Consider the following 25,358-nt stretch of genomic DNA (forward strand, 5'->3'; position numbering starts at 1 on the left):
GAGTTTCTGACAAGAAACACAGGAATATTGTTAATTTTAATAGCTATGTTTATTGTTTGTCTAGATGTATAGAACATATCGTTCTTTATTTAATAAAAAAAAAGGAGTGGAGATGCCGGGGATTGAACCCGGGGCCTCATACATGCAAAGCATGCGCTCTACCACTGAGCTACATCCCCTACTTGATAAACCACACTGTCATGGCTTGTCATCCAAATACAGTGATTTAATAAAATGGTTTTAAATGATTGCTGTTTTAAGCAGGCATGTCAAGTCTCAAAGTTTACGCTTGAAACTCACGGTTTTTCACAATTTTAAGGGTCTCACGTCCGTGCAATTGATTCTTACGGTTTTTGTTGTCTACCCGGTTTCATTCTAAATATGGAATCAGATTACTGTCTATTCTGCGCGCGCTCGGTTATCTTTCTTATAAATCTTTTCTCTGCTCACTCTCGAATTTTTCTCTGCTCACTCTCGAATTTTAACAGTAGTTTCTCACTCAAAAAGATCCACAAATGTGTAGATCAGAAACAAGCCTAGTAGTTGATTCTCGGCTCGATCGATGGCCATTTCAACTCAATCATAGAGGAAAACCAAGTACCAGCTGCTTCACAGCCTAAGGTATAATTTGATTTCGATCATTTTATATGGTTTATGTGTTTCGTAAGTGTACATAACGGTATTTTATTTTTTGACACTTGTGCCTACGTAGGTGCAAAAAAAGTATCGTTAAGTAATTACCTGCATGCAAAAAGCGGGGTAAGTTCTGTGCTAGTGGTACTGTCGATAATATCAATTGCTTCATTAAGCGAGGCTGACAAGTTATTAAGAAAATTCGAATTACAACTACAAAACTGTCTTAAGGGACGTTTAAGGCACGCCTAACGAATGTTTGTGATACACAAAAACACTTCTTCCCACACTCCGACTATTTAACGAAACAGTTTAGTATGAAACACGCAGTATTCACAACACCGATGGACAATGACACCTGTGCCTCAGTAGTCGTAGTCACCGTATGACATTTGTGGAGCACGAAACTACAAACCAAAATAAAATGCCAGAGGAAGGTCAGCAAAGTCCTCTTCGCGCACGGAAAAGAAAAGTTTTCGGAGAAGGAGCTGGGAGTCCTTATGGCTGAGGTCACTGGTTTGGAAAAGCCTCAGCCAACATCAGTTATGCCAGTATCCTTAGGAAATTTTTTTTTTTTTATATATATATATATATATATATATATATATATATATATATATATATATATATATATATATATTGGCCTGTCCTTTTTAGCATGATGTCCAGATATTTGCCTAGCACTGTGGTCTGAAAGGAACCAGAGGCTAAGTAGTGCAGAGAAAAGAGCACTTTCACATGTGCAGTGATAGTGGTCCCTAGATTGACGCTGGGGTCTAGCGCATCCTTCAATTCAGCTATGAGGTCAAGAATGACCTGAGGCGTGAGACGATAATGCTTTAGCACCACATCCTCCGGCATCCCAAACAAAGTGACCCTGGGATTGAATATGCGGGGTCTTCTTCTTCTTGCCCTTCTCTTCCGAACGTGCTCCTGTCTCTCCTCAACAACAGCCAAAAGTGTCGCCACATCAGGAAGTACACCACAGCACCCATCCTGAAGCCAATGACAGGTCTCTGCAGGAGTGTGCTTTTATACAGCTCTCAGTTACTCACTTCTATAATGGTTTGCACCTTGTAAGATCTACAGCTTGCTTACGTAATGTCCTTGACCAGATTTGGTCTAATTTCCCTAACATGATGCATGATGTGAGACAAAGCATATTAACAGTTAACATCTATGTTTCTTCTCACTTCACCAAGGTCAGCAGAAACCCAGATAACAAGAAGTTACACTTATGAGTTTTGCTAAAATCTCACAGACGGCAAAGCGCTATACTCACTCATCACAAGGTCAAACGACAAGGCTGGTGATTGCAAACTGCTGATGTAAACCAGCTATGTACAGCTTACTTTTAAGAGTTCATTAATCCTATGTTGATTCAGAGCTTACATTAAACACAGGAAAATCACACACTGTTCAAAGTTTCAATGATTTCTCACTTTACCATTTAAAGGGGCACATAAGGAAGGGTTGCATAATGGAATGGAACAAACGGCTGATGAAACAATAAAAGCTCGTGCCATTTAACTGGAACAGAACCATGTGTACACCTCCCTGCACAGGGTGTGTGTTTATCAGAAAAAGCCCATGTGTTCCATTTGTATGTGTGTTATTATTTCTTACATAGCAGAGAATGGGTTTCAGTGTATCTTACTGTAACAGAAAATGTGGATCTTCCAAAGCTGCTAGTGTGGTCTGATTCCCCTTGGTGTATTAGGAAAAAGAAATCCCTTGTTTCAATTGGGAAAACCTACACGTGGTCATTCCCTCCTGTTTTTATGTTTGCATCTCCAGCAGTAATAAAGGGTTGCTATAATACTTTCTGACTTTGCCAGACATCACAAAAATATCTTATTTAGCTTAAGTACTGCCATTCATGCGCTCAACCTCCAGTTATACCATTGCGTCTTCTTCCATCAAAAGTCTCTGTTGGTGGATACATGTTTAAAAGAGAAATCATGTGGCAACCCTCCAGAGTTTAACTTACTTATGTGTTTATATTTTATTAGTTGGTTAGTTTTAAATGTTTATAATTCTTCATTTGCTTTAATATGTCTGCTATGTCTTTTCATTTGCCTTATTTTTTTTCTATTTTTTTCCATCTGTAAGAAACATGAAGAAAATGTATGTAATATTTTCATATTTTGTTTAATTTCTGTAAGTTATAATAATAGTAATAATAATAATAATAATAACAACTGCTGACATTGGGTGCTTCTCCTGGTCAAAATTAAGGAAGTGCAGGCCTAAAGGCTGGCGTTGATCCACAGGGCCTCTAGTTGAGATGAAGAAGGTGAAGATGAAGTAGGGAGAGGGAGACAGAGACCATGTTCTTCTTGAAGCAGCACTTCTTAAACATCTTTGCAGAGGTGGGTCGTTGTTGGAATCATCCATAAAGTTTGTCTGCACAAATGATGGAAAGTGAGTGATCACTCGCTCCTCCTTTCCATGTCTCTTCACTTCCTAATAACGTGATATACAAAACCAGCCAGTTATTACATAAAGGTTATCAAGAGGACATATTCTGTGGAACTCAGCGTCTGCAGCATGTCACAAGTGACACTTACTGGTTAAATAGCCTCTTGGATTCTGATGAATCTAAGTAAGGCCATAAAACTCTCACTTCACTCTTAATAACAGAAATGTACACTCTGGGAAGTGTTGCAAATGAGCTACTGCTCATGCTTTTCAGACTGAAATTGCAGTACAAAACATACATTACAGTAAAATACAGCATTTTTACTCCACACGACCAGCAGAAAAAACAGAATTTCCAATTGGGTCAGCTAATGCCTATGTTGTTTGAGTCTGTTTGAATGGGTGGTTGACTATCTCCCTGCTGCTAGCCTTTTACATGTTTGTCTATTTAAACAATACATAACAAACTCCACCACGTGCTTGCTGTGCAAAGGCTTTTTGAATTTCACTGCAGGTTATTCAGCTTCTGAAAGTCCTCCAGGCACTGGGTCATATCATTTAACAATGTGTGACGACTGGGATTCCAATCCAGAAATACATCACACTCACACATGGAGCAGGATTGCCTTTAATTAACACTGAGGCACCGAGAAAAGAAAAACACATTCACTGAACAGCTGGAAAGGTGATGTTTCTGTACAGACAAGCAGGAAGTGAGATAGTTTGACCAGGCGTCTCAGTTAAGCTTGAGCAATCAGAATCAGCTGTCATGCATAATTTCTTTATTTACTATATTGAGAGAGCCATGATCAGCCTGAAGGTTGTGAAAGAGCTCTTTTGTTTAACCTTCGGGACCTTCTTCTATGTTTTTGAGGCCTTTGCGCGGCTGTTGGTCCATCCACCTAGAAAGGATGTTGAAGGGGAGATAATCTTGGTTACTGGTGCTGCCCAGGGTATTGGAAAGCTTATAGCAGAGAAGTTTGGCATGCTCGGGGCCACCCTGGTGCTTTGGGATAATAACTTGGAAGCCATTGAACAAACAGCAAAAGAGCTGAGACGCAGTTTGGATGTCAGGGTCTATGCCTATGTTTGTGATTGCAGCAGACGGACAGAGGTTTACAAAGTTGCAGAAATGGTGAGTAAAAACATCCTGAGAAACAACTTTTGAAGAAACTTGCTGTAGGTGACATGTGAAGTAATTTTCACCGTTAAATGGTGTGGCTTTAACATGTGAACAGCTAAAGCCACCACATCTAAACAATCTTGTTTTGACCTACTTTATGAAAATTGTTTTAAAATGTCCCAGAAGTGGATGTTAGTTTGTGCATTTGTTCAGCGTGTATCTGTTTTCACTCTTTGTGTAGGTATTTGTCTGTGTATGTACTGTATGTGTGGTTGTCTCTGTACCCTAAATGTGCCTGCTGTTTGAGTGTGAATGGCAGAGGCAGGGCTGTGCTAAGTGGAACAGAGGTCATATTTGCTGTTATGGTACTGTCAGCTATCAGCACCAATGCAGTGGACACAGTGTATACCATTATGACACTGTACTATGCTGATATTAAGAAGACTTGTCTATGGAGGCCTGGGTTTGGTGCTGGCTCAGTTCACAAATTATCCCATACTTACCCTCAGCTGCCAGAGCTGTGAGGGGAAACTATCACAGAACCTGAAAATACTTTACCTGACTGTAGTCAGTGCCATTGTCACTCATATATATTTATCAGCCAGGTACCTGTATATTTAGCACCGAGACCATGGTAGTACTTCACTTAATAACATTTCTCTTCTTCCTTTATTAACTAAACATATTTATGCACTAAAAACTCATTCAATTCCAAAATACTGTTCAACACTCATCATATGGTAGTAAATAATTTATGAGCATAGAAACCAAATGCAATCATGTTTAAATGGAAGTTTTATTAATATCCAATTAAAGCTTAACAGGAAACAGCCCCAGAAACGTAGACGTGCCCCCTAAAAGACTTAATAGATGAACACTTCTGAGATCTAATATGTAATCTTTATCTAGAGGGTTTCTTTTGTGTCTTTGTTTGGCAGGTGAAGAGAGAAGTAGGTGATGTGTCCATACTGGTGAACAATGCCGGAGTGGTAACAGGAAAGTACAATTTTACAGATGCTCCAGACAGTTTGGTGGACAGAACCTTAAGGGTTAATGCAGCAGCACATTTTTGGGTAAGTGGATTAGCATTGCATTATGCTCTACTCAAAGGTGCTTAAAGCCTGTTTGTGTACACCTCACTTACTTGCATTGTGTAAAGTATGTGGACACAGGGTCAGTGGTTCCTTGAGCACATTGCATGTCTGCAAGTAACCATGTATCATGTAAATCAATGTTTAAGCCTTATGTGGGCAACAATGAAAGCAAGTTTAAGTCTTTTTTCTTTACATTTTCAGACCTACAAGGCTTTTTTACCTACCATGATAGCCCGTAATCACGGCCACCTTGTGTGTATTGCTTGCCATGGAGGACTGTTTGCAGTGAATGGTTTAGCAGGCAAGTCAGCTGTGTTCTACTAACTAAATAAGGCAACATTTTTCAGAGTCCTCTTGTAACAGAACACAATGACATTTTAAATGCACCTCCAGCTTACTCGGCAGAGCTGGCCCTCAGACACATTTTACATTCTGGGACTCATCAGGATTAGGCTCTTGTTGGTGCCCTTATTTTACAATGGGTGGCGTTAGGTCTTGTCCCATGGTGTTTGTATTGTGCCTTTCAATCAGGTAGCCAGCCTGCCTGAATCTATTCCACTCAGAGCTCCCTATATGGGTCTACTTATTTTAGTTCCCTCCTTCTCTTCCATGGAGATCTTGTGATAGTTTGATGAATGGTTAACTGTGGTTATCACTAATTATGTACTGTATTATTTATATTATGGACAGATTTTTCATAAACAGGATCTGGATTTATCTAGTGAAATAGGTCCTTCCAAAAATAACAGATCGATCATTAAAACTATGTAACAAAAGTATTCATTGTTTTTGATTTTGTGTTGTTTTTCTCACATAGATTACTGCGCCAGCAAGTTTGCTGCTGTGGGTTTTGCTGAATCCATAGCTTTGGAACTTCTTGTTCTTGGAAAGGAAGGTGTTAAAACCACGATTGCATGCCCCTACTTGATCAACACTACTATGTTTGCAGGCTGCCAGACAAAGTAAGTTATCTGGGTTAAAAGGATTGTGTACTCGCTAAAGTGATTGTAGCTAACACAATAACTCCATAAATCTTACCTGCTGTGCACTTCCATCGTTATATAGGTCACAAGTGGTGTTTGCCACTCCTATTTTTGTGTCGTCTGCAAGTTTGCTTACTATACCAGAATCTAAGTCATTAATGTAGATTAGGAATAGCAGAGGACCAAATACTGATCCCTGTGGTACTCCACTGCTTACCTCGCTCCAGTTTGAGGTTTCTCCTCTAATCAGTACTTTCTGTTTTCTACATGTTAACCACTCCCTAATCCATGCGCATGCATTTCCTTGAATCCCTATAGTCTCACCCTGTTCAATACAGATAACAAAAAACACAGAAAAAGAGATGCATTTTAGAAAAAAACAGTATTTATTGTTTGTAAAATGTATTTTAGCATGGCCAGCTAAAATCTGACAGTGTACAATGAAACATCAACATGTAGGGAACATGAAAAATGTTTTCTGAACAAATTGGATAATAAAGGAATTATGGCCATATATACAAAAGGACCCCCCCAAAAAATGAACAATTGAAAAATATGCAAAACAAAAAACAGCAAATATATATTTATCGGAAAATAGGTCCTTATGCCTTTGAAGTCGCCATTTCTCTTTTGTAAAGATTTTGTGTGAAAAAGTTTGTTTACTGCACAAGGTAGGTCTGTCTTACAGCAGAGCAGTAACATTGCAAAACCCTCGCTTTGACGGCTCTCTACTGACATGGTCCAATTCCAGATATACACGAATAGGACCTCGTTTTGAAGCTCGGGCTCTGCTCTTTCCAGTGGTGTAAAACCAATGTCTCTCACAATGCCTAAGTAAAAAGATTTAAAGGGCTAGGTCGTCGGCGGGATTTTTAAAATTAAAGTGTTAACCAACCAGTTGCTTTCTCAATTGACTGACATGCTTTGACCCTGAAGACATTTTAAAGTCTATTTGATGTTAGACGTTAAAATTGTTTTATAAATGGAAACAGCCAAGTAGAATTCTTGGATACAGCTATGGTGTATACTTCTTCAAGCAAGAACAAAATAGCAGTATACATTACATTGCTCTGGTGATCAACTTGCCCTAGTTTTATTTAAAGAACAAAATGATGTGATTCTTAAAAATGCATTAGATGGACACCCCATATGTGTGACATTGCTAGTAATATGCTCATTAATTTGCACTTTTTGGTTGTGGTTAAAGGTGGCCTTCGTTTTTGCCTATCATGGATGGGCACGACGCTGCAGAGAAGATAGTAGACGCCATCTTAAGAGAGAAGCTCTATACTCTGCTGCCATTTAGTTTATACTTATTGATGGCCTTAAAAAGGTAAACATTAAATTCCTCAGTCTTTTCATGATTGTTGTTAAACATATTTTAAAATATTATTGATGCAACCAGACCATGGGAGCAAGACAGACCCACAACACAGGAAATAAAAAGAACCAGGAAGTGTCAGTTTAAACTTTTGAATGTATAGGTTTGGATAATGTAAGCAAAGAAGCAAACAAGTAAAACAAAAATAGCACAACAATAAAAAGACTGATGACGAGGCTGCTTTTGCTAATAAGAAATGGTTTTCCTAGGTTTTCCTTATTAATTCCTTATTTAGCAATATTTTTGTAAAATAATATTGCTGCAGACCTTATTGCTGGTCAATTAAAACACTGTAGAGTTAAAGATATAAATGTTGTACTCAATGGCCAATGCTGGGAGTCAGTTCATTGATATAACTCTTTACTTTTTTGTTTCAGTATCATGCCAACCAAACTTGGAATCATTTTTGTAAACTTTCTGGGAGGCTTGGACCTCATGGACCAGTTCAGCGGTGTGCCCCTATCACCAGCAGCCAGCTGCAGAAAAACACAGGAACCAGCCCAGCTTCCCAAAGAAGAAACAAATCTGAAGCAAACAGCAGGAAATATCTCAGAGTAGAATTAACATGAGTGTGACCAGGTATAGAGGAGTAGATGTACGGGATGCAGTTTTCTGTTACAATGTGTTTGTTCTGTTACAATACTTTGAGAAAAATGAATTAAACTATTCATGGACAGTCATATTTTCATACAGAGAGTGAAATTAAAGGAATCTACACATACTGATTAACAGCTGCATTTTTGAAAGACAAAGAACTAAATCAAGAATCATAAGCCAGATAAATCAGTGGCTGTCAAACTCGCAAACTTGTTTTCAGGAGGGATCACAAAACCTCCTGTTTGTAATGACGAAGTAGAGTACACAGTAGGACATATGTTACATAAGTGTAAAGAACAGGGTTTTCTTGTTTTTAAAGTCAGACAAATATAGTTATGTTCATTAGCACAAAAGTATGAAGGACAGTTTTTTTTATAATTTAATTAGAAAAGCAAGAATGATCATTTTTTCATCAGAAAAGTGTGAAGGACAGGGTTTTTTTACTAGAAAAGTGTGAAGGAGAGGGTTTTCTCAATGGAAAAGTGTAAAGGACAGTTCTTTACACTATTTTTGAAGAATTATTGATGTCAGTAAAAATAACTAACAGGCGGTACTCACTAGACTGGTTAGATTTGTGCTCTAGGCACCAATTAAAATTTAGTCATGCTTGGAAAAGTAGTATTTCTAGAGATTCAACTATTAAACTACAATAGCCAAAAACTAGTCAAGACATGTAGCTGCTCCTTCCTGTAACCAAAAATAAATAAATAAAACCTATTGAACAATGTACAGAATTTAACAAACATACTGGCGGCCGAGCCCAGTTTTCAAATAGGCAGTAATACTAAGGCATGAATTGGCTAATTTTATTTCAAATAATGCAGTAATATTTCATACATTTTGGGATATATAACTTAATTGAAGGACCACTGTCAACACAACCTAAAAAGGGGACATGGAAATTCCATCCTGTAGTACTTCACACATTTTTTAAATTTCCAAACCATTTTTCTTTCACTTCTGGTGTAGGTTTCAATATGGCTCCAGTTGAAATCATCCTAGGCATTATTTTACAGACATAGAATGCTAACGAGACTCACACTCGTTGTTAAATCTAAGACACAGAAAGGACGGCACTGACTTGAGTCTACAAGGTATTTCAATTCTCCTAGAGTGGCTTTAAAATTATTCATGGAGGATGGGGGACAAACAGCAGCACGCTCTGTTTTCCAGAATGGCCTTTGATGTCACTTTTAAAGTGTTCCTCATCAATAAATTGTGACGTTTTGGAAATGGAAGCACCTACCAAGTGACAACATACTATCATCAGCCCTCTATCAAAGTGTGCAGGAATTTGTGTGCAGAATACATGTTGGGGATTCAATTTATACAACTCAGTTATACAGACGTGGGAAAGGCAGTCCGTTAACACAAAAGTATGTGCTACATACCACATGTTTTTATTTGTATTGGGTTTTTTTTTATAATTTATTTTTCTTAAATCCATATCCTTTCACTTTACCTCCTTTTACACAATCTCCTCCCTTTTATGCACTGTACGTGGTGACGTAGTAACCGACGCAGAGATTGTAGTCCCAGCTGCGCCGCTGGATAGCTCCACACTGCTTGAGAGGCAGTGTGAAATTAGTCCTTTTCAATTGTATCTGGTTAACATTGATAAGGAATCGCCTAAAAACGCATAACAAAGAGTTCAGGAAACTAACGCGGGCCTTGATCTTGATCTCATTGCAAGAATACAACCGACAAGAAGGTTACATTTTTCCAGCAGGATTTTAAAGTGTACTTTTACTGCAACTGTGCAAAAAAAAGTAAGCGGCGTGGATTTCACGTGGGGCTGCACAAATTTAGGCCGATTGATTTTGTCTTGCTGGGCGCCTGACTGAATCTTTCTGTTTAAACTACAGATTGCATTTAAGAGTTTAGTTGAAGCGATCGATTTTTTTGTAGAAGAATGGAAGTGAAAATGGGTTCCCTTATTTTAGAAGACGGTTCAGTTTTCAACGGCCGACTTTTTGGAGCCATCACTTCAGTATCTGGTGAAGTTGGTAAGATGTTTTATTATTTGAATAATACTGCAGTTGTGTCTGTCTGTTCTTTCTAATTAAACAAACGTGTTAAGAATTAATAAAATACTGTAACTTGCATTACACGGTGGTGGCTTTAAGAGACGTGCAGTTCGTAGTTGTTTTTTTATGATTTGTTTTAAAATAAGGGGAAAGCGTAATAAATAATTAATACATCATTTGTTTTTTGTTTTTCTTTCAAGTAGACAGTAAAACGTAGCTAACCTTTGGGATGTGTGATTAGTTTGGTGCAGCAGCAGAGTACTGCTGCAGTTTTCAGTCCATTTGTGTAACTTGAGAGAGCTTGAATGAAAATTCTGCGCAGTCCTGTAAGGCCATAATGTTGTCCCATAATTTAAAGCTCCCTACAAACACAAAATAAAAATATATGTGAATTATACTACATAGTGTGTCACTAATGTTTAAATCAGACAAAAAAAAGCAATATGTACCTACATTAATCCTTTTTTTTATTTAGCTTATTTTGGTACACAGCAGTTTTCATTTTATATATATATATATATATATATATATATATATATATATATATATATAAAATGTTGGGCTAATGTTTGTTAACTTGTGTCCACTCTGATTTAAGACTTTTGTGAGACAGTGTAGGCACAGTAATTGCCTCACTGCATTTGATGTCTGAGTTATGTCAACACATTTATTAGAAATGAATGGTGTTCAGTTAATTTTAAAACTGTTAATAGCCCACAAAAAGTAAGTAACAATACTTTTTTTTATTTTTCGTTTGTTTTACCTAAAACCACTTGTGAATTTCAAAAAGCATTGTTGTGTCTGAGAACCCATACATCCACTTAATGGCTCAAAATGTGAGACTTCTATTGCCTATAGCTGTTCAGTAGGGCTTGTGAAACCCCAGAATTTACAGTCTGCTGGTTCTTTACGTCTTGCATATAGAGGTCCTGGAAAGTCCCACAGAATTGAAGTTTAAATTTTCTGTTCTGAAACCTGATTAACTACAGAAGGGTGACATGAATAGCACCTGTAGTTAGTGAGTCTCTATTGCCTGGGATGAATGGTTAAATGTACCAGTTACACATATAATCAAATTAAAACTGTAGTGTATAATAGTTGTATTCTGCTTGGATGAAGTAAAGGCATATTAACTACTCGAACTAATCTTTAAAAAAAAAATATTGAAATGAAAATCCATTCTTTTGCTGAAGCTATTTATTTTAACATCTTTCATCCTTATTCCCCCCAGTGTTTCAGACTGGCATGGTGGGCTATCCAGAGGCTTTGACTGACCCTTCTTACAAATCCCAAATACTTACTCTCACATACCCCCTGATCGGAAACTACGGCATACCCAAAGATGAAGAGGAGGATGGTCTCAGCAAGGTTAGGGACCATTCTAGAGCTTTTTGCTTCCAATTCCTTTACCTGTGTTAAGTATTGTTGTGTTTAGTTATCTTAATTTGTGTAGGAATGGTTTTTGTTTACGCATTGATTTGATCTGTCTGCAGTGGTTTGAATCTTCTAAAATCCATGTTGCGGCCCTCATTGTTGGGGAAAACTGCCAGAATCCCAGTCACTGGAGCTCTGCTCTCTCTCTGGACCAATGGCTGAAAGAACAGGGCATTCCTGGACTCGAAGGTATGACCACAAACATTAAGATGGAGGCTGTGTGGTCCAGTGGTTAAAGAAATGGGCTTGTTACCAGGAGGTCCCCGGTTCAAATCCCACCTCAGCCACTGACACATTGTGTGACCCTGAGCAAGTCACTTAACCTCCTAAGTGACTCTGCAGCTGATGCACAGTTCACACACCCAAGTCTCTGTAAGCCGCCTTGGATAAAGACGTCTGCTAATAAGATGAACAATAAAAACAAAACAGTACCAATGAAAAATCCTATGATTTCTTAATGAGCCAGCCTAGTTTTATATACATATGACAGTGGTGTGTCAAAGAGGGACAATCTAGAACAAATGAACAAATCTGCATAAATTATATATTGCATCCAATTTGTGTAAAGTTTAGGTCCTAGTCAATAAAACGTAGTAATTTTATTGGTCATAATCCTGTAAGTAATCTGATGCTTTTATGAGGTTGATGTTGTTGTTTATTTATTTCTTAGCAGGTGCCCTTATCCAGGGCGACTTAGTCGTAAACAAAAATACATTTCAAAGAATCACAGTACAAGTATTAATACAATTAAGAGCAAGATAAAATACAATGACTTTGGTTCTAGCAAGTACAAGTATATGACAAAATACGATTCAATAACGGAGCAGATAGCAGTGTCAGTGATAGTTACATCAGATATAATTAAATACAAAATACTACAGATTAAATGACACTTGACAGATTTCAGTACTCTAAAGTACAGCATTAAATGCAGTAAAATAGGGAACAGATAAGAGCAAGTAAAGTGCATTTAAGGAAGAGTGATAGTGTCCAGAGGGAAAAGAGGAGTTCTACAGGTGCTGTCTGAAGAGGTGAGTCTTGAGGAGGCGCCGGAAGGTGGTCAGGGACTGAGCAGTCCTGACATTTGTAGGAAGGTCATTCCACCACTGTGGAGCGAGGGTGGAGAAGGAGCGGGCTCTGGAAGCAGGGGAGCGTAGAGGAGGTAGAGCCAATCTTCTAGTGCAGGAGGAGCGGAGATGTTAGGGGATAGTAACCTTCATAGGAAGAATTATTGCTTAGATGCAGCATATAAGTAAATGGGGTATCAGATTTGTTTAGTGTTTTGGTTTGTTGTATTTTATGAAATACTCTCAGGTGTGGACACAAGGTGTTTGACCAAGAAGATCCGAGAGAAGGGAACCATGCTAGGAAAGCTTGTGGTGGATGGGACCAGCAAGGAGAGCATTGCATTCGATAACCCAGACAAGAGGAATCTGGTCAAAGAGGTCTCTTTGAAGGTAAATCATTGTGAAGAAGATCAGTATAAAAAATACTTTAAAGTTTGTTGCTTTGTGGAGCTGGAAGAAATGCAGCATACTCTGTCATGTGAGCTGTCCATCCTGATGGCTTTGGCATTTTATCTTTAGTACATTCAATACCACAAGATGCATTTGGAGGATATGTGTTAAAACCTTAATTTAGAATGAATTAAAATGTGAGTTCATTAAATTCATTCTGTAACAAGATTATAATTCAGTTCCAACAATGTGCTAATTGAAGATTTAACTATTTTAAACAGAGTGTGAAAGTGCAGCTGAAATGCAACTGAACTCCCAGAACTAACAGTTTCCTTTGGTGAAGTTGCTATTGTCTGTGCCACCTAACTGCATTCTACGTGATGACATAGATGGAAGTTTTATCCTTCCTTCCAATATTCAGTTGCTTAACCTTTTTTGTGCATCTTCAAGACCTGATTGCATTGGATTGTGTTTTATTTTTTTTCTGTTTCCTTAAACAGGAGCCAAAAGTGTTTAACCCCAGTGGCAGTGTGAAGATGGTAGCCGTGGACTGTGGTATTAAATACAATCAGATCCGCTGCCTTTGTCAAAGAGGAGCCTCTGTTACTGTGGTACCCTGGGACTACCCTCTGGACAGTAAAGGCAAGTACAATGCATACACAGCATTTACTATAATAATGTATTCTCACTGGAAACATCTTTGTATTCGCTACAAATATGTATAACCGAGCAAGACTAACTGTAACACATGTACAGCACGTTTTAAAGTCCCTAATAAGCACAAATCTAACACAAAGGTAACATTAGGTTTGTGAAACCAGCCATGAACATTGTAAAATACGTACAGTAACATTTTAGCTTTACAAGCTTTAAAAGTGTAAGGTTATTATGTTAGGATTTACTCTTAAGGGTCTGTTTCGATGTTTCTCTGTCACACTTTCAGCACCATCTCCGAATAATTTGAGAGAGTTCTTTCTGCAGGGTTTTGGAAACTCCTTTACAGAAATGTACCTGTGACCTTATCCTTTGATTTTAATGCAGCTGCTGTACTGTGGTCATATGACTGTTTTACTGGCTAATATAGACCTCATGCCTTACACAGAGGTGTATTCTCTTGTCATGTCTCATATTGTTTAGCTGAAATACAGACTTTATGCTGTATTTGCATTGCAAAAACTGGTGGCGTGCAATTTGTATCTCTTTCTAAATTCTTAGAGTATGATGGATTGTTTATCAGCAATGGCCCTGGAGATCCAGTGTTTTGCAAAGAGACTATTGAAAATATCCGTAAGGTTGTATACGAGGAAAATCCTAAACCTGTCTTTGGAATCTGCCTGGGACATCAGCTCCTGTCTCTGGCCATTCAAGCTAAGACCTTCAAAATGAAGTAAGTCATTTTCCAGCCTGTAACGCTAATTAATAAAAATGAACAGATCCGATTGTTGATATTAAATGTTATCCCTGCTTTTAAAATATTCCTCTATGTCTTATTGTTTCACCTCAGAATGTATGACAGATTGTTTACAGTGTTACATTTCACATGGGTCATACATTTCACTGGGTTGCTTGCTGGCTTTAAATGAGAGTTTTGGCATAGCTACGAGTTGAGATGTCTCTTTGTGTCCTGTTTACATTGCATTAAATTATGACCTTGTTGATAGTCTGTTTTAACCGTAGGCAGAACATTTTGTATTTGGTAACTTCTTTAGGATAATGTGTTCTTTAGTGTTACACAAAGCTGTATTGCTTAAAGCATAGGTCACGGAGTTCTATTGGAATCCTGCCTATATTGCATACCAGTAGAATGTGTTTATTTGATCATAGTACTGAGATTGCTGAGCCAATATTAAACTGAAGCCAAAACTGCTTGCTTACATCCACTGTCAGTCGGTTGCCTGTCATCTCTGTTATACACCTTGGATAACCTGACTATGCATCACATGCTGATATCCTAGTATAGGAACTGAAACAGTATGTTTTCAATATTGGGGTGGCATGACATGCAGTAATTGTTGGTCTTCTGGCACTGAGTTGCTGTTGAATTCCTGAGGACTGATTGTTTTCAGTCAGACGCCTCTGTTTTTTTTTTTGTTTTTTTTTTTAGTGAAGGTCAGTAGAATGCCGGACTGTTGGCCTCACCTCACAATAGAATTGCTGGGATGATGACAGAACTTTCTCTAAGCTTTACCTTTAAGAAATGGGTAGAACGTTAAAGAAGCTTCAGCTAAAGGTTGTTTGTAGGTTTAGTGATAACTAGCACCAGGGGTCAGTATTGAAATTAACATTCAGAAAAAGCACTCCACCACAGAACAATATCAGAAACAAAAAATGCTTTTGAGCTGTTGTCCAGACGTGAATTTGTTTTGACTTCAACTAATGTTTTACTTTGCTGATATGCAAAATAGAAAAAGTAGGACATTTGAGTGGTATATTCCAGAATCATCCTGCACTTGTACACACAATAAAAAAATACAAAGCACTTCTACAAACAGTTAACTTTTGAACCTTGAATTAAAAACTGGTATAGATTCACTATCCATAACAGAATTGGCACCTAGCATTAAAAGAAAGAAGTGAGCAGGAACATGCTCCTAAATACCCAAGTTAGCCAATCTTAACAATGTTAAAAGCAAGGTCTTAATCAATTTAATATCAAACTGCTAGCCAAGGGAGGTCTTGCAAAACAGGTGAAGTGTGCTCAGTTACCTTTATTTCCACTTCTGAAGAGGTAACTGCACAGTTGTTTTCTAGGTATGGTAACCGTGGTCACAATCAGCCCTGCATCCATGAGGATACCCAGCGCTGCTTCATCACCTCACAGAACCACGGCTTTGCAGTCGACCCCAAGACCCTCCCACAGGACTGGTCAGTGCTCTTCACCAACGCCAACGACAAGACAAGCGAGGGAATCGTTCACAACTCCAAACCCTTCTTCAGGTAATGCACAGAGATTCCATTATTTCCACACTACTAAGTAGTACTAATGATTATATAAAAAAGGGAATTCAAGTCCGAACTGGATCATGGAGACATTCTTTTGTAATATTTGATACTTGCATATGAGGTATGCATTTTATTTTTTTTTTAACTATTTTACAGTGTCCAGTTCCATCCAGAGCACATGGCAGGACCAACAGACCTTGTCAGTCTTTTTGATGTGTTTTTAGAGACTATCCAAGATGCAAAACTGGGAAAAAAAGGCAAAACAGGTGAGAGATGATATATTATTTTCTGGCAATCATTCGATGATATGCCCCTTACTCTAACCGCACACCCACTGTACATTTTTAATATAACTGACTTTAACGTTAGTTTGGGGGAGAATTACATTAGAGTACTTGATTTTATTTATTTTTTTAATTTATTTTTTTTAAACCTAGTTAAACAGAGGCTGACTGAACATCTGACGTATCCAGCTGCTCCCAAACCAGGCCCCCTTGTCCGGCCACACAAGGTCCTTATTCTTGGCTCTGGTGGCTTGTCCATCGGACAGGCAGGAGAGTTTGATTACTCTGGATCCCAGGTAAGTAGACATATTGGGCCTTATCAAAGTATTTCCTCCATTCTTTAACTTCTGTTTTATGGAAAGAGAAATAAATCATGTTCGTGTTACAGAATGAAAAACAAAACACATTGAGAGTCCTTAAGATGACTTGACATACATAATGCAGTTGTTTGGTTCTAATTTTGTGGCCTGTTGTTCCATCCAAAAGAACAACCACAACTTTGCTCTATGCCCACCCTTAAAGGGTACATAAGGACCTTTTTCTTTTTATTGTGTTACATGTTCCCATGTGTTGCTACAACTGTTTACGTAAGGTGTGTGTTTAAATTTTTTTTTTTTTACAGTTTGACCACTTTTTTAACTTTTAAATTGCATTCCCTGCCTCAAGATGGCTTCCCATGTACCCACACGGACCTCTCAAAACTACATTTCCCATCATCCTCCTGCTCACTGGTCAATCAATCAATATTTATTTTATACAGCGCCTTTCATAGTGGACCACCATCACAAAGCGCTTTACAAGATAGTGAGGAACAATGAATAATACATTAAATATAGTGAAATACAGGGCATAGTACATTAAATACAACATTAAAACAACAATGCAAACACATTACATATAGGCATAATACATTGAATAAAAGGCTAGGATGTGAATTCTAAACATTGTGGATGCGTGTGTCAAGCAGAATCATACAGATAAGATGGAGTAAAAAACTTGAAAAAGCAATTTAGACAACAGCTAATAAGATACCAGGCTTAGAGAGCATTAAAAGCAAGAGGGAACAAGTGGGTCTTGAGCGTTGAAGTGAGTGACTGTGGGAGCTACACACAGTAAAGCTGGGAGAGTTCCAGAGACTCGGGGCCATGAAGCTAAGAGCGCTCTCTGAGTGTGGCGCGCTTTTGCTTGGGCATAACCAGCAGGCCTGAGTCAGAGGACCTCGGCTTGCGTGCAGGGACATAGTGGCTCAGCAGGTTGGAGAGATACTCTGGACCTGTGTTACCTATGTGACCAGGAGGATGATGGGAAATGTAGTTCTGAGAGGTCCATACGGGTACATGGGAAGCTATCTTGAGGCAGGGAATGAATATTGAAAGTTTAAAAAAAGGTCAAAATGTAAAAAAAAAAAATTTAAACAATACACACACCTTACGTAAACAATTGTAGCAACACATGGGACCATGTAACACAACAAAATAAAAAGGTCCTTATGTACCCTTTAAATCTACAATTCTCAGAGGTGACATGGTGAAATATCTTTTAAGCTTAGGGAGAGATTTAGTACTCCACAGGTAGCCAGAATAAAACATAAATAAATAATTGTGATCTGTAAGTAGCAGAGGACTGTGATTAAATGTATATTTTACCGGCACTGAAGGAGACAGAAAAACTCTTCTTCACAGTGACTTTTGGAAAGCAGTAAATTGTTACTAAAAGCTTCACTCTAAATCTTTGTTTTGTTGTAGGCAATCAAAGCACTAAAGGAGGAGAACGTTCAGACGGTTCTTATAAACCCCAACATTGCTACTGTACAGACATCAAAAGGGCTAGCAGACAAGGTCTACTTCCTTCCAATTACTCCTGAGTATGTCGTTCAGGTAAGAGATGAGGATGCAGAACAATGCATCCACTTTTGAGGTGTCAAATTGAAATTGCAGGTCAATGTATGTTTCACTTCCATGGTAGTGGATGTTTTATTCAGTTAAATATAAGTATAAACCTGTTTAAAACATGGATAAGACATGGTATTAAATATATACTAAATTAGTGAACGGTACAATTACTGTTGCATAAACAGTAAGGCTGCCGTCTATTTTGACATGCATATTTTTGACGTTTAAATGTTTAAGCAAAATTTGAAACGTGTAAATCATAGATAAAGTTTGAGTGTTTTAAACTCTATTGAACATGCTCTATAACAACAACGAACACCCCCTCCTCCATCTGTTTTACTCCCAGGTGATTAAAAACGAGCGTCCCGATGGGATCTTGCTGGCATTTGGAGGGCAGACGGCCCTGAACTGTGGAGTGCAGCTGACGAAGCTGGGGATCCTGGAGAAGTACAAAGTGCAGGTCCTGGGCACCCCTGTGGCCTCCATTGAGATGACGGAGGACAGGAAGATCTTTGTAGAGAAGATGGAGGAGATAAATGAACACGTAGCTCCTAGTGAGGCTGCATGCTCCCTTGAACAGGTGACTGGAAATGGGATGGGATAACATGTATAGAAAATATGCATTACATATATGTGTGTGTATATAGATAGACACAATTTGATAAACTTTGGAATTGCTATTCCTAGTTCTACTCTCTGATTGGTTGGTTGGAATAATGAAGGCTATGTATCTAGTATTGCTTGTACAAATCTGTCAAGGTATTGTGCTATGGATATTTGCTACATCATCAAATGTGGGTAATTCATAATACACATTTTAATAGCCAATCAGATGTATTTTGACTTGTATTGAAATGGAACCAGTTTTGCAGTTTACACCCCTGAATTACTTGGTAAAGGTGCCTTTCACATAACACCCATCCATGTATTGACCACATCCCAAACCTGTCAAGATTGGAATGCTGTAATTGTTCCTAATTATACTGTGGTTTATTTTTAGGCTCTGGCTGCAGCCGAGAGGCTTGGTTACCCTGTTCTGGTGCGCGCCGCCTTTGCTCTAGGGGGACTGGGATCTGGATTTGCTGATAATAAGGAGGAGCTGAATTCTCTGGTGACGCAGGCTTTCGCTCACACCTCACAGGTCCTCGTTGACAAGTCCCTCAAGGGCTGGAAGGAAATTGAGTATGAAGTGGTCAGGGATGCTTATGATAACTGCATTACGGTATGTGTGCCTGGCAGATTGCATTTCAAGCCCTGGTGCTTGGTAGCATATGTGGTCACTGATTGTCTGTCTTTACACACAGGTGTGTAACATGGAGAATGTTGACCCCCTCGGTATCCACACTGGGGAGTCTATCGTGGTGGCTCCCAGTCAGACCCTGAATGACCACGAGTACAATATGCTGAGAAGCACGGCCATCAAAGTCATCCGTCACCTGGGGATTGTGGGAGAATGTAACATCCAGTATGCTCTGAATCCAGAATCAGAACAGGTATCTTCTTAGAAATCAGATCAGTAGTAAAATATTTCCTCGGGCTTAGTTTTTTTTGTAACGGTAAAAGTCACAGCACAGTCACGGCTAAAACTAGAGAATTTCACAGAATGGCCACGGCTACAAAGATTTGAACTTTATGTATTTATTCATGTAATATATTGTCATATTTTAGTATTTGTGCAAAGTTTTTTTTATATATATATATATATATATATATATATATATATATATATATATATGTATGTAAGTAGTTGTCATGCTGTCAAAAACCTATAAATACCTCCAATGTTTTGATTCAAACACAGGCTCCCTTGAGAAAGATATGTACAACATATCAAAACGTTGGGCAGCTGGCTCTTTGAGCTAATATATAATTATTTTTTTAACAGTACCTTTTAAAAAAAATAACAGTATATTCTTACCTTTTTAATTTTCAACTTGTATACTGATGTAAAATAAATAAATGTTCTGGTTGTAAATTGAGGATTTTGCAGTATCCTTTCTTTAAATGTCTATTTAAGCACAGCTGTGGTTTTGATATTAAAATATTAGAAGGGTCGTTCTGGATTTACACTGTTGACAGGTTAAGCACCTCAGGGGAATGACTGCAAGAGCTGCAAGTCAGGGTTCATGCTTCTCTGGAACTGTTAACCGTCCTCCCTTTAGGTTTTGCATTATCAAGTGTAGCAGAGGTATATTTTCTGCACAAAAAGCTTCGGTTAATTTTGAAGTTTGTTTCTCCTTAAAGCTGCTCCTTCCGCTTTCATGAAATTGTTTGTTCTATTGCTCTGCTAGTTGCTTCGAACTTAATTTCGACCTTTTTTTAATAGTTCGGTGTACGTATCCACCTTTTGTTTGACGTTGCTAACCGCTTTAACTTTGCACTGAAACCAATTCAAAGACGTGAACTGCTCCTTTCCTATTTGCGCTCTGAGTGGAAACACATGTCAAAATTCACAGGTTCCACTGTGTCAAAATTGCATCCCTGTTCATAACTAAGTCTATTAGATATTTGTGTTAACTTATTCCTTCATCAGTGTTTAATTAAAAGTGCATTCAAGTAAATATTAGGTTTAGTAAGTAGTTGTAAATGCCAGTGTTTCATTTTTTCTATTGCAGTGTTTTTTAAAAAATGTTTTTATTGGAATTCAGTAACTGTAACCGTTTCTCTTTGATTTCAGTATTTTATAATAGAAGTAAATGCCCGTCTGTCCAGAAGTTCAGCTCTGGCGAGCAAAGCAACTGGCTATCCTCTAGCATATGTGGCTGCCAAGCTCGGGTTAGGCATCCCACTGCCTGAACTGAAGTAAGTTTGTTTTTTAATTTATTACAATCCAGGTGTTCTTGTAAGAACTGAAACGACGAGGGATACAATTTGATGTAGAATTTTCAATGAAAAGAATATCTCCAACAAAAGTAAATGTCATCACCTGTGTTGGGGGGTGGGGGGGGGGGGGGGGAAGGGGTGCACTTTGGTCACATTCCTCATCAGTTGACTTAGCTGTAAAACTAGGCAAAAGCAGGAATGAACCCACTGGAAACAAAAAAGTGGGAATATCCAGTAGAAATTTTATTGAACTAATATTTCATAAAATGTAATCTCAACAAAACCTTTGGAACTAAGTGGCTTATCTATTTTATACTTCCCCCAAAAAGTTCTCATCTTGTCTGTAGACACAGTAGCAGAAAAAAAGAATATATACATTTTTTTTATGTTTCATAGATCTGTTGTGGCGTGGGCAGCTGCAGCTTTACATCTCATCACTGTCACAGTTCTAAGAATTCCCTCTTAAGTAGCCTGTTATGTGATTTATACCTCTTTCACACAGATGAGTTATGACGGCACAGCACTGAAAGCTGATGCAGCATTTTGGTCTGTGTGAATTGCCTATGTCGTCTCTGAACCACCTCGCGAGGTGGTTCAGGAGACAGCACTGAACCGTTTTAAGTCCTGTGTGAAATGCTATGCCGGTACTGTAGCGCTATAGTTGGCATGGATTGAAAGTCAACATCCCACATGACTGTATACCGGATGTGTTGGGTATTTTTGTCATCGGTGTTATACGCTTTCATTTTTCAAATACAATGGCTGATCAAGGACGAGGTACTAATTGGATAGTTGGAGACTGGAATTACAATTCTAGTGGCAGCTACTAAACAGATGCGGCACTATGAACTGTGCAGTAAAATCTGGGGGCACAGACCCTCTGCAAATCCAGTCGATGTGATCGGGGGACTTTGAAGCTGCAGAGGAAACTCAAAGCGAGCAACAGACACAACAGACTTTTAAATATATAAAAAAACAACACATCTGCAATTTTTTGTAGCTGTTGACGGTATATGCAATATACTTTTTTTTTGATGGTTTGACAACCTTTTTTTTTTTTTTTTTTTTTTTTTTTTACCGGCATAGATTGGGTATTTAATTTTTTTAAACGTCTCTGAGATGGCTCAGTAGCGGCATTTGTGTGTGAAAGTGGTATTCGATACTTTCTTCCCCTAACAGATACTATTTTCTTTGCTGACTTGGAATCCTTAAAGTGTTATGTTGTTTTTAATGTCATTAGAAACTCTGTTACGAACTCCACGACAGCAAATTTTGAGCCCAGTCTGGATTACTGTGTGGTGAAAGTTCCTCGCTGGGATCTTAGTAAGTTCCTCCGTGTCAGCACCAAGATTGGGAGCTCCATGAAGAGTGTGGGTAAGTCTGTAGGATACATAGAGTCCACAACCCAGCATTGGATAGGATAAGGACTAAATTATCATTAAGATCTATCAGCTTTAACATAGTATTTGTTCTATCTTACTTCATAAATCACAGACTAGCAAGGGCTCTTAAAGCCCTGACTTTTTCTTTCTTTATTGGTCAGTGTATTAAAGAACAAATATAGAAGCATGCATTCTGATTGGGGTGAAATTATTTTCATTTTTCAGGGGAGGTGATGGCTATAGGTCGCAGTTTTGAAGAAGCATTCCAGAAAGCTTTGAGAATGGTCGATGAAAATTGTGTTGGATTTGATCACACCATAAAACCACACTCTGATGAGGTAAATGTCTTTTAGAATCTCTTTTATCCTGGGTCGTAAATAATTAAGAATGCTACTGTAATTACTTTTTTTTGTCCTATCTAGGAACTGCAGACCCCTACAGATAAGCGAATCTTCGTGTTGGCTGCTGCCCTTAGAGCTGGTTACTCGGTGGATCGTCTGTATGAGCTGACCAAGATCAACCGCTGGTTCCTGCACAAGATGAAGAACATCACCGACCACACTAACATCCTGGAGACTTTCAGGGAAGAAGAGAACAAGATGCTTCCAGAAGTCCTGCGGAAGGCCAAGCAGCTTGGCTTCTCAGACAAGCAGATAGCAATGGCAATACAGAGGTAAGCAGTAGGTGACTTTGAGTGTGTACGCAACAGTGTCATTTTAGTCATTGGTAGGGATCTGAACCATGTTGTATAAATTACCTTTAACCCTTTGCGGTCCATTTAATAAATGCGTGTCAGGCACGCCAGGTCTAATTAATTTTCACACGCGCAGTTAATTTTAGATGCGCTGTTTAAAAGTAGCCCCGCCCCACCCTTTAATTTGCTATAGCGTTCACCGATGTAAGAAATAAATAATAATAATAATAATAGTCGTACATACCGATCGATCATCTCTGGATCACTCGTTTTATCACCAAACTCCTCAATAATGCGATCCAAGTCATTATTTTATACTATAACATCTCAAAAAAGCGCTGCAAATGTCCGTGTTTTCTGTGCGCTGACTCAGTCAGCCAACTTGTTTACTTCAGACCGCCCCCGTTATCTGATACCTGATACCATGTATGACTAATCATGAGATACGCCTTTTTATTTTTATTTTTTTTTCGACTTGACTCGGCTCCTGTCGCTCCCACTCGGCAATTGAATGGTTTTCTCGGCTTTTTCCGGCGAAAAAACGACTAGAGACCCGTTTATTGCGTTGCTATAATGATGTCGGACCCAGTTTTCTTAGCTAAGGTATTAGCTAAAATGGCTTGTTTTCTATAGGCCATTTTAACTCCTGAAATACTTAGAGAAATTAAAGGGAAATCAATGATAGAATGTAAAGAATAAAAAAAAATCCAGCATATCAATAATCTGGTCCCTTCAGCACTGAACTGGCTGTAAGAAAGCTGCGTCACGACTGGAATATCCTTCCTGTGGTGAAGCAAATCGATACGGTGGCTGCAGAGTGGCCAGCCCAGACCAACTACCTGTATCTGACCTACAACGGCATGGAGCACGACCTGGACTTCAGCGAACCCCATGTGATGGTGATCGGCTCGGGGGTCTACCGCATCGGCAGCAGTGTGGAGTTTGACTGGTGTGCCGTGGGATGCATTACAGAGCTGCGCAAGGTAAGCCGCCTCTGGTCTCTTTAGTTGTAGTTCACTAACTTATTATAAGCCACTTCGTTCCAATACTTTTTTTTTTTCTGGATAAAATTGGTTTTAGGTGATTATGAAGATTTTGTTAGTCATCATGGTATGCTCTGATTTGAAGTGTATAGAAAGCTTGCTGTATTGCTTTTTATAATTTAATTTGTTTATAATAACAAGTAGTAAAAAACCTATACACACACACACACACACACAGTCTAACTTCATTATAATGAACCTGCCTGGGACCTGGAGAAATGTTCGTTATATCAGGTTGTTTAGTATAATGGGGTTTGGCAATTTGCAGTATTAGCAGTAATGAAAAAACGCCCAAATTGAATATCTTTATACAGTGTACAGTAGTTCCTTCAAGACAACTTCACATTGAAAACTGCATATGTAAAAAAACAGTAAAGAAATGAAAAAAATAAAGTACACTTACATGCTGAATACAGTAATTATGTGCCCTTTCTCTTAAAAACATATCCAGCGTAGGTTGCTTCGTATTTTTCGTGCTTTTCTCAATGCACGCTGTTTCAATCTTGTTACCTCCTCACGCCTGTTGCCATGGTTGCAGTTTGTGTGAAGATGGCAACGGTTGCATACGTCACACATGATTCGCACTACAATAGATTACATATGAATAAGTCTTATCTTCGAATTAGCCTACCAAGGTCTTTGTTTTCACTGAGAGAATAACACATTCACACTGGAGAAAGTTCAGTGTCAGTCACTACGTAGATCGTTTTATCCGGGTAGATTTTGTAAAAGTGATCGTTCTAATAGGGCTAATTTCCATTGGAGGGGAAAATTTTTTTTTTGCTGCTTGGATCGTTTTATATATAAAAAAAAAAAAAAAGGGGGTGGGGGGGATGTTTGTTATAAGAAAGGTTTGTTACAGTGAAGTTAGACTGTGTCTCTATCTATCTATCTATCTATTTATCTATCTCTATCGATCGAAATGGTTAAACCATTATTGCATTTTTATCTCTTAAAAAACCATTGACTATTTAATATCTGACCTATTGATTTCTACTTGTTTTTTTTATACCAGATGGGGTACAAAACTATCATGGTGAACTACAACCCGGAAACTGTCAGTACAGACTACGATATGTGTGACAGACTGTATTTTGATGAGATATCTTTTGAGGTAAAAAAAATAAATAAATAAATAGTTGTTTGA

The 25,358-nt window shown here is 38.4% G+C and overlaps 2 protein-coding genes and 1 non-coding gene across 6 annotated transcripts in view; 2 read left to right on the forward strand and 1 right to left on the reverse strand.

Annotated features, from left to right (window-relative positions):
- Nucleotides 1-107: 107 nt before the first annotated feature.
- On the reverse strand, nucleotides 108-179 carry trnaa-ugc (transfer RNA alanine (anticodon UGC)). The gene has a single exon. It is a non-coding gene; the product is annotated as a tRNA-Ala (tRNA).
- Nucleotides 180-3,668: 3,489 nt separating this feature from the next.
- LOC117403406 (epidermal retinol dehydrogenase 2-like) lies at nucleotides 3,669-8,356 on the forward strand. The gene is made up of 6 exons (XM_034005528.3): nucleotides 3,669-4,189; nucleotides 5,116-5,250; nucleotides 5,473-5,572; nucleotides 6,089-6,233; nucleotides 7,462-7,587; nucleotides 8,013-8,356. Exons 1-6 carry the CDS (start codon nucleotides 3,824-3,826, stop codon nucleotides 8,191-8,193), a joined length of 1,053 nt encoding a protein of 350 aa, XP_033861419.2. The 5' UTR covers nucleotides 3,669-3,823; the 3' UTR covers nucleotides 8,194-8,356.
- Nucleotides 8,357-9,735: 1,379 nt separating this feature from the next.
- The window catches only part of cad (carbamoyl-phosphate synthetase 2, aspartate transcarbamylase, and dihydroorotase), a 42,867-nt gene continuing 27,244 nt past the window's right edge, over nucleotides 9,736-25,358 (forward strand). For all 4 annotated transcript variants that reach the window (XM_059023664.1, XM_059023665.1, XM_059023666.1 and 1 more), the window contains exons 1-19: nucleotides 9,736-10,238; nucleotides 11,491-11,627; nucleotides 11,753-11,882; nucleotides 13,008-13,150; nucleotides 13,651-13,792; nucleotides 14,366-14,537; nucleotides 15,902-16,087; nucleotides 16,250-16,359; nucleotides 16,531-16,673; nucleotides 18,123-18,254; nucleotides 18,616-18,849; nucleotides 19,270-19,491; nucleotides 19,574-19,762; nucleotides 20,947-21,071; nucleotides 22,333-22,466; nucleotides 22,700-22,812; nucleotides 22,897-23,147; nucleotides 23,905-24,151; nucleotides 25,227-25,325. In XM_059023664.1, coding sequence (XP_058879647.1) covers nucleotides 10,145-10,238; nucleotides 11,491-11,627; nucleotides 11,753-11,882; nucleotides 13,008-13,150; nucleotides 13,651-13,792; nucleotides 14,366-14,537; nucleotides 15,902-16,087; nucleotides 16,250-16,359; nucleotides 16,531-16,673; nucleotides 18,123-18,254; nucleotides 18,616-18,849; nucleotides 19,270-19,491; nucleotides 19,574-19,762; nucleotides 20,947-21,071; nucleotides 22,333-22,466; nucleotides 22,700-22,812; nucleotides 22,897-23,147; nucleotides 23,905-24,151; nucleotides 25,227-25,325 — 3,003 coding nt within the window. In that variant the 5' untranslated portion in view covers nucleotides 9,736-10,144. The remainder of the gene's footprint in view (nucleotides 10,239-11,490; nucleotides 11,628-11,752; nucleotides 11,883-13,007; nucleotides 13,151-13,650; nucleotides 13,793-14,365; nucleotides 14,538-15,901; nucleotides 16,088-16,249; nucleotides 16,360-16,530; nucleotides 16,674-18,122; nucleotides 18,255-18,615; nucleotides 18,850-19,269; nucleotides 19,492-19,573; nucleotides 19,763-20,946; nucleotides 21,072-22,332; nucleotides 22,467-22,699; nucleotides 22,813-22,896; nucleotides 23,148-23,904; nucleotides 24,152-25,226; nucleotides 25,326-25,358) is intronic.

This window comes from Acipenser ruthenus, chromosome 5, assembly GCF_902713425.1.
Source record: "Acipenser ruthenus chromosome 5, fAciRut3.2 maternal haplotype, whole genome shotgun sequence".
NCBI classification, from domain to species: domain Eukaryota; kingdom Metazoa; phylum Chordata; class Actinopteri; order Acipenseriformes; family Acipenseridae; genus Acipenser; species Acipenser ruthenus.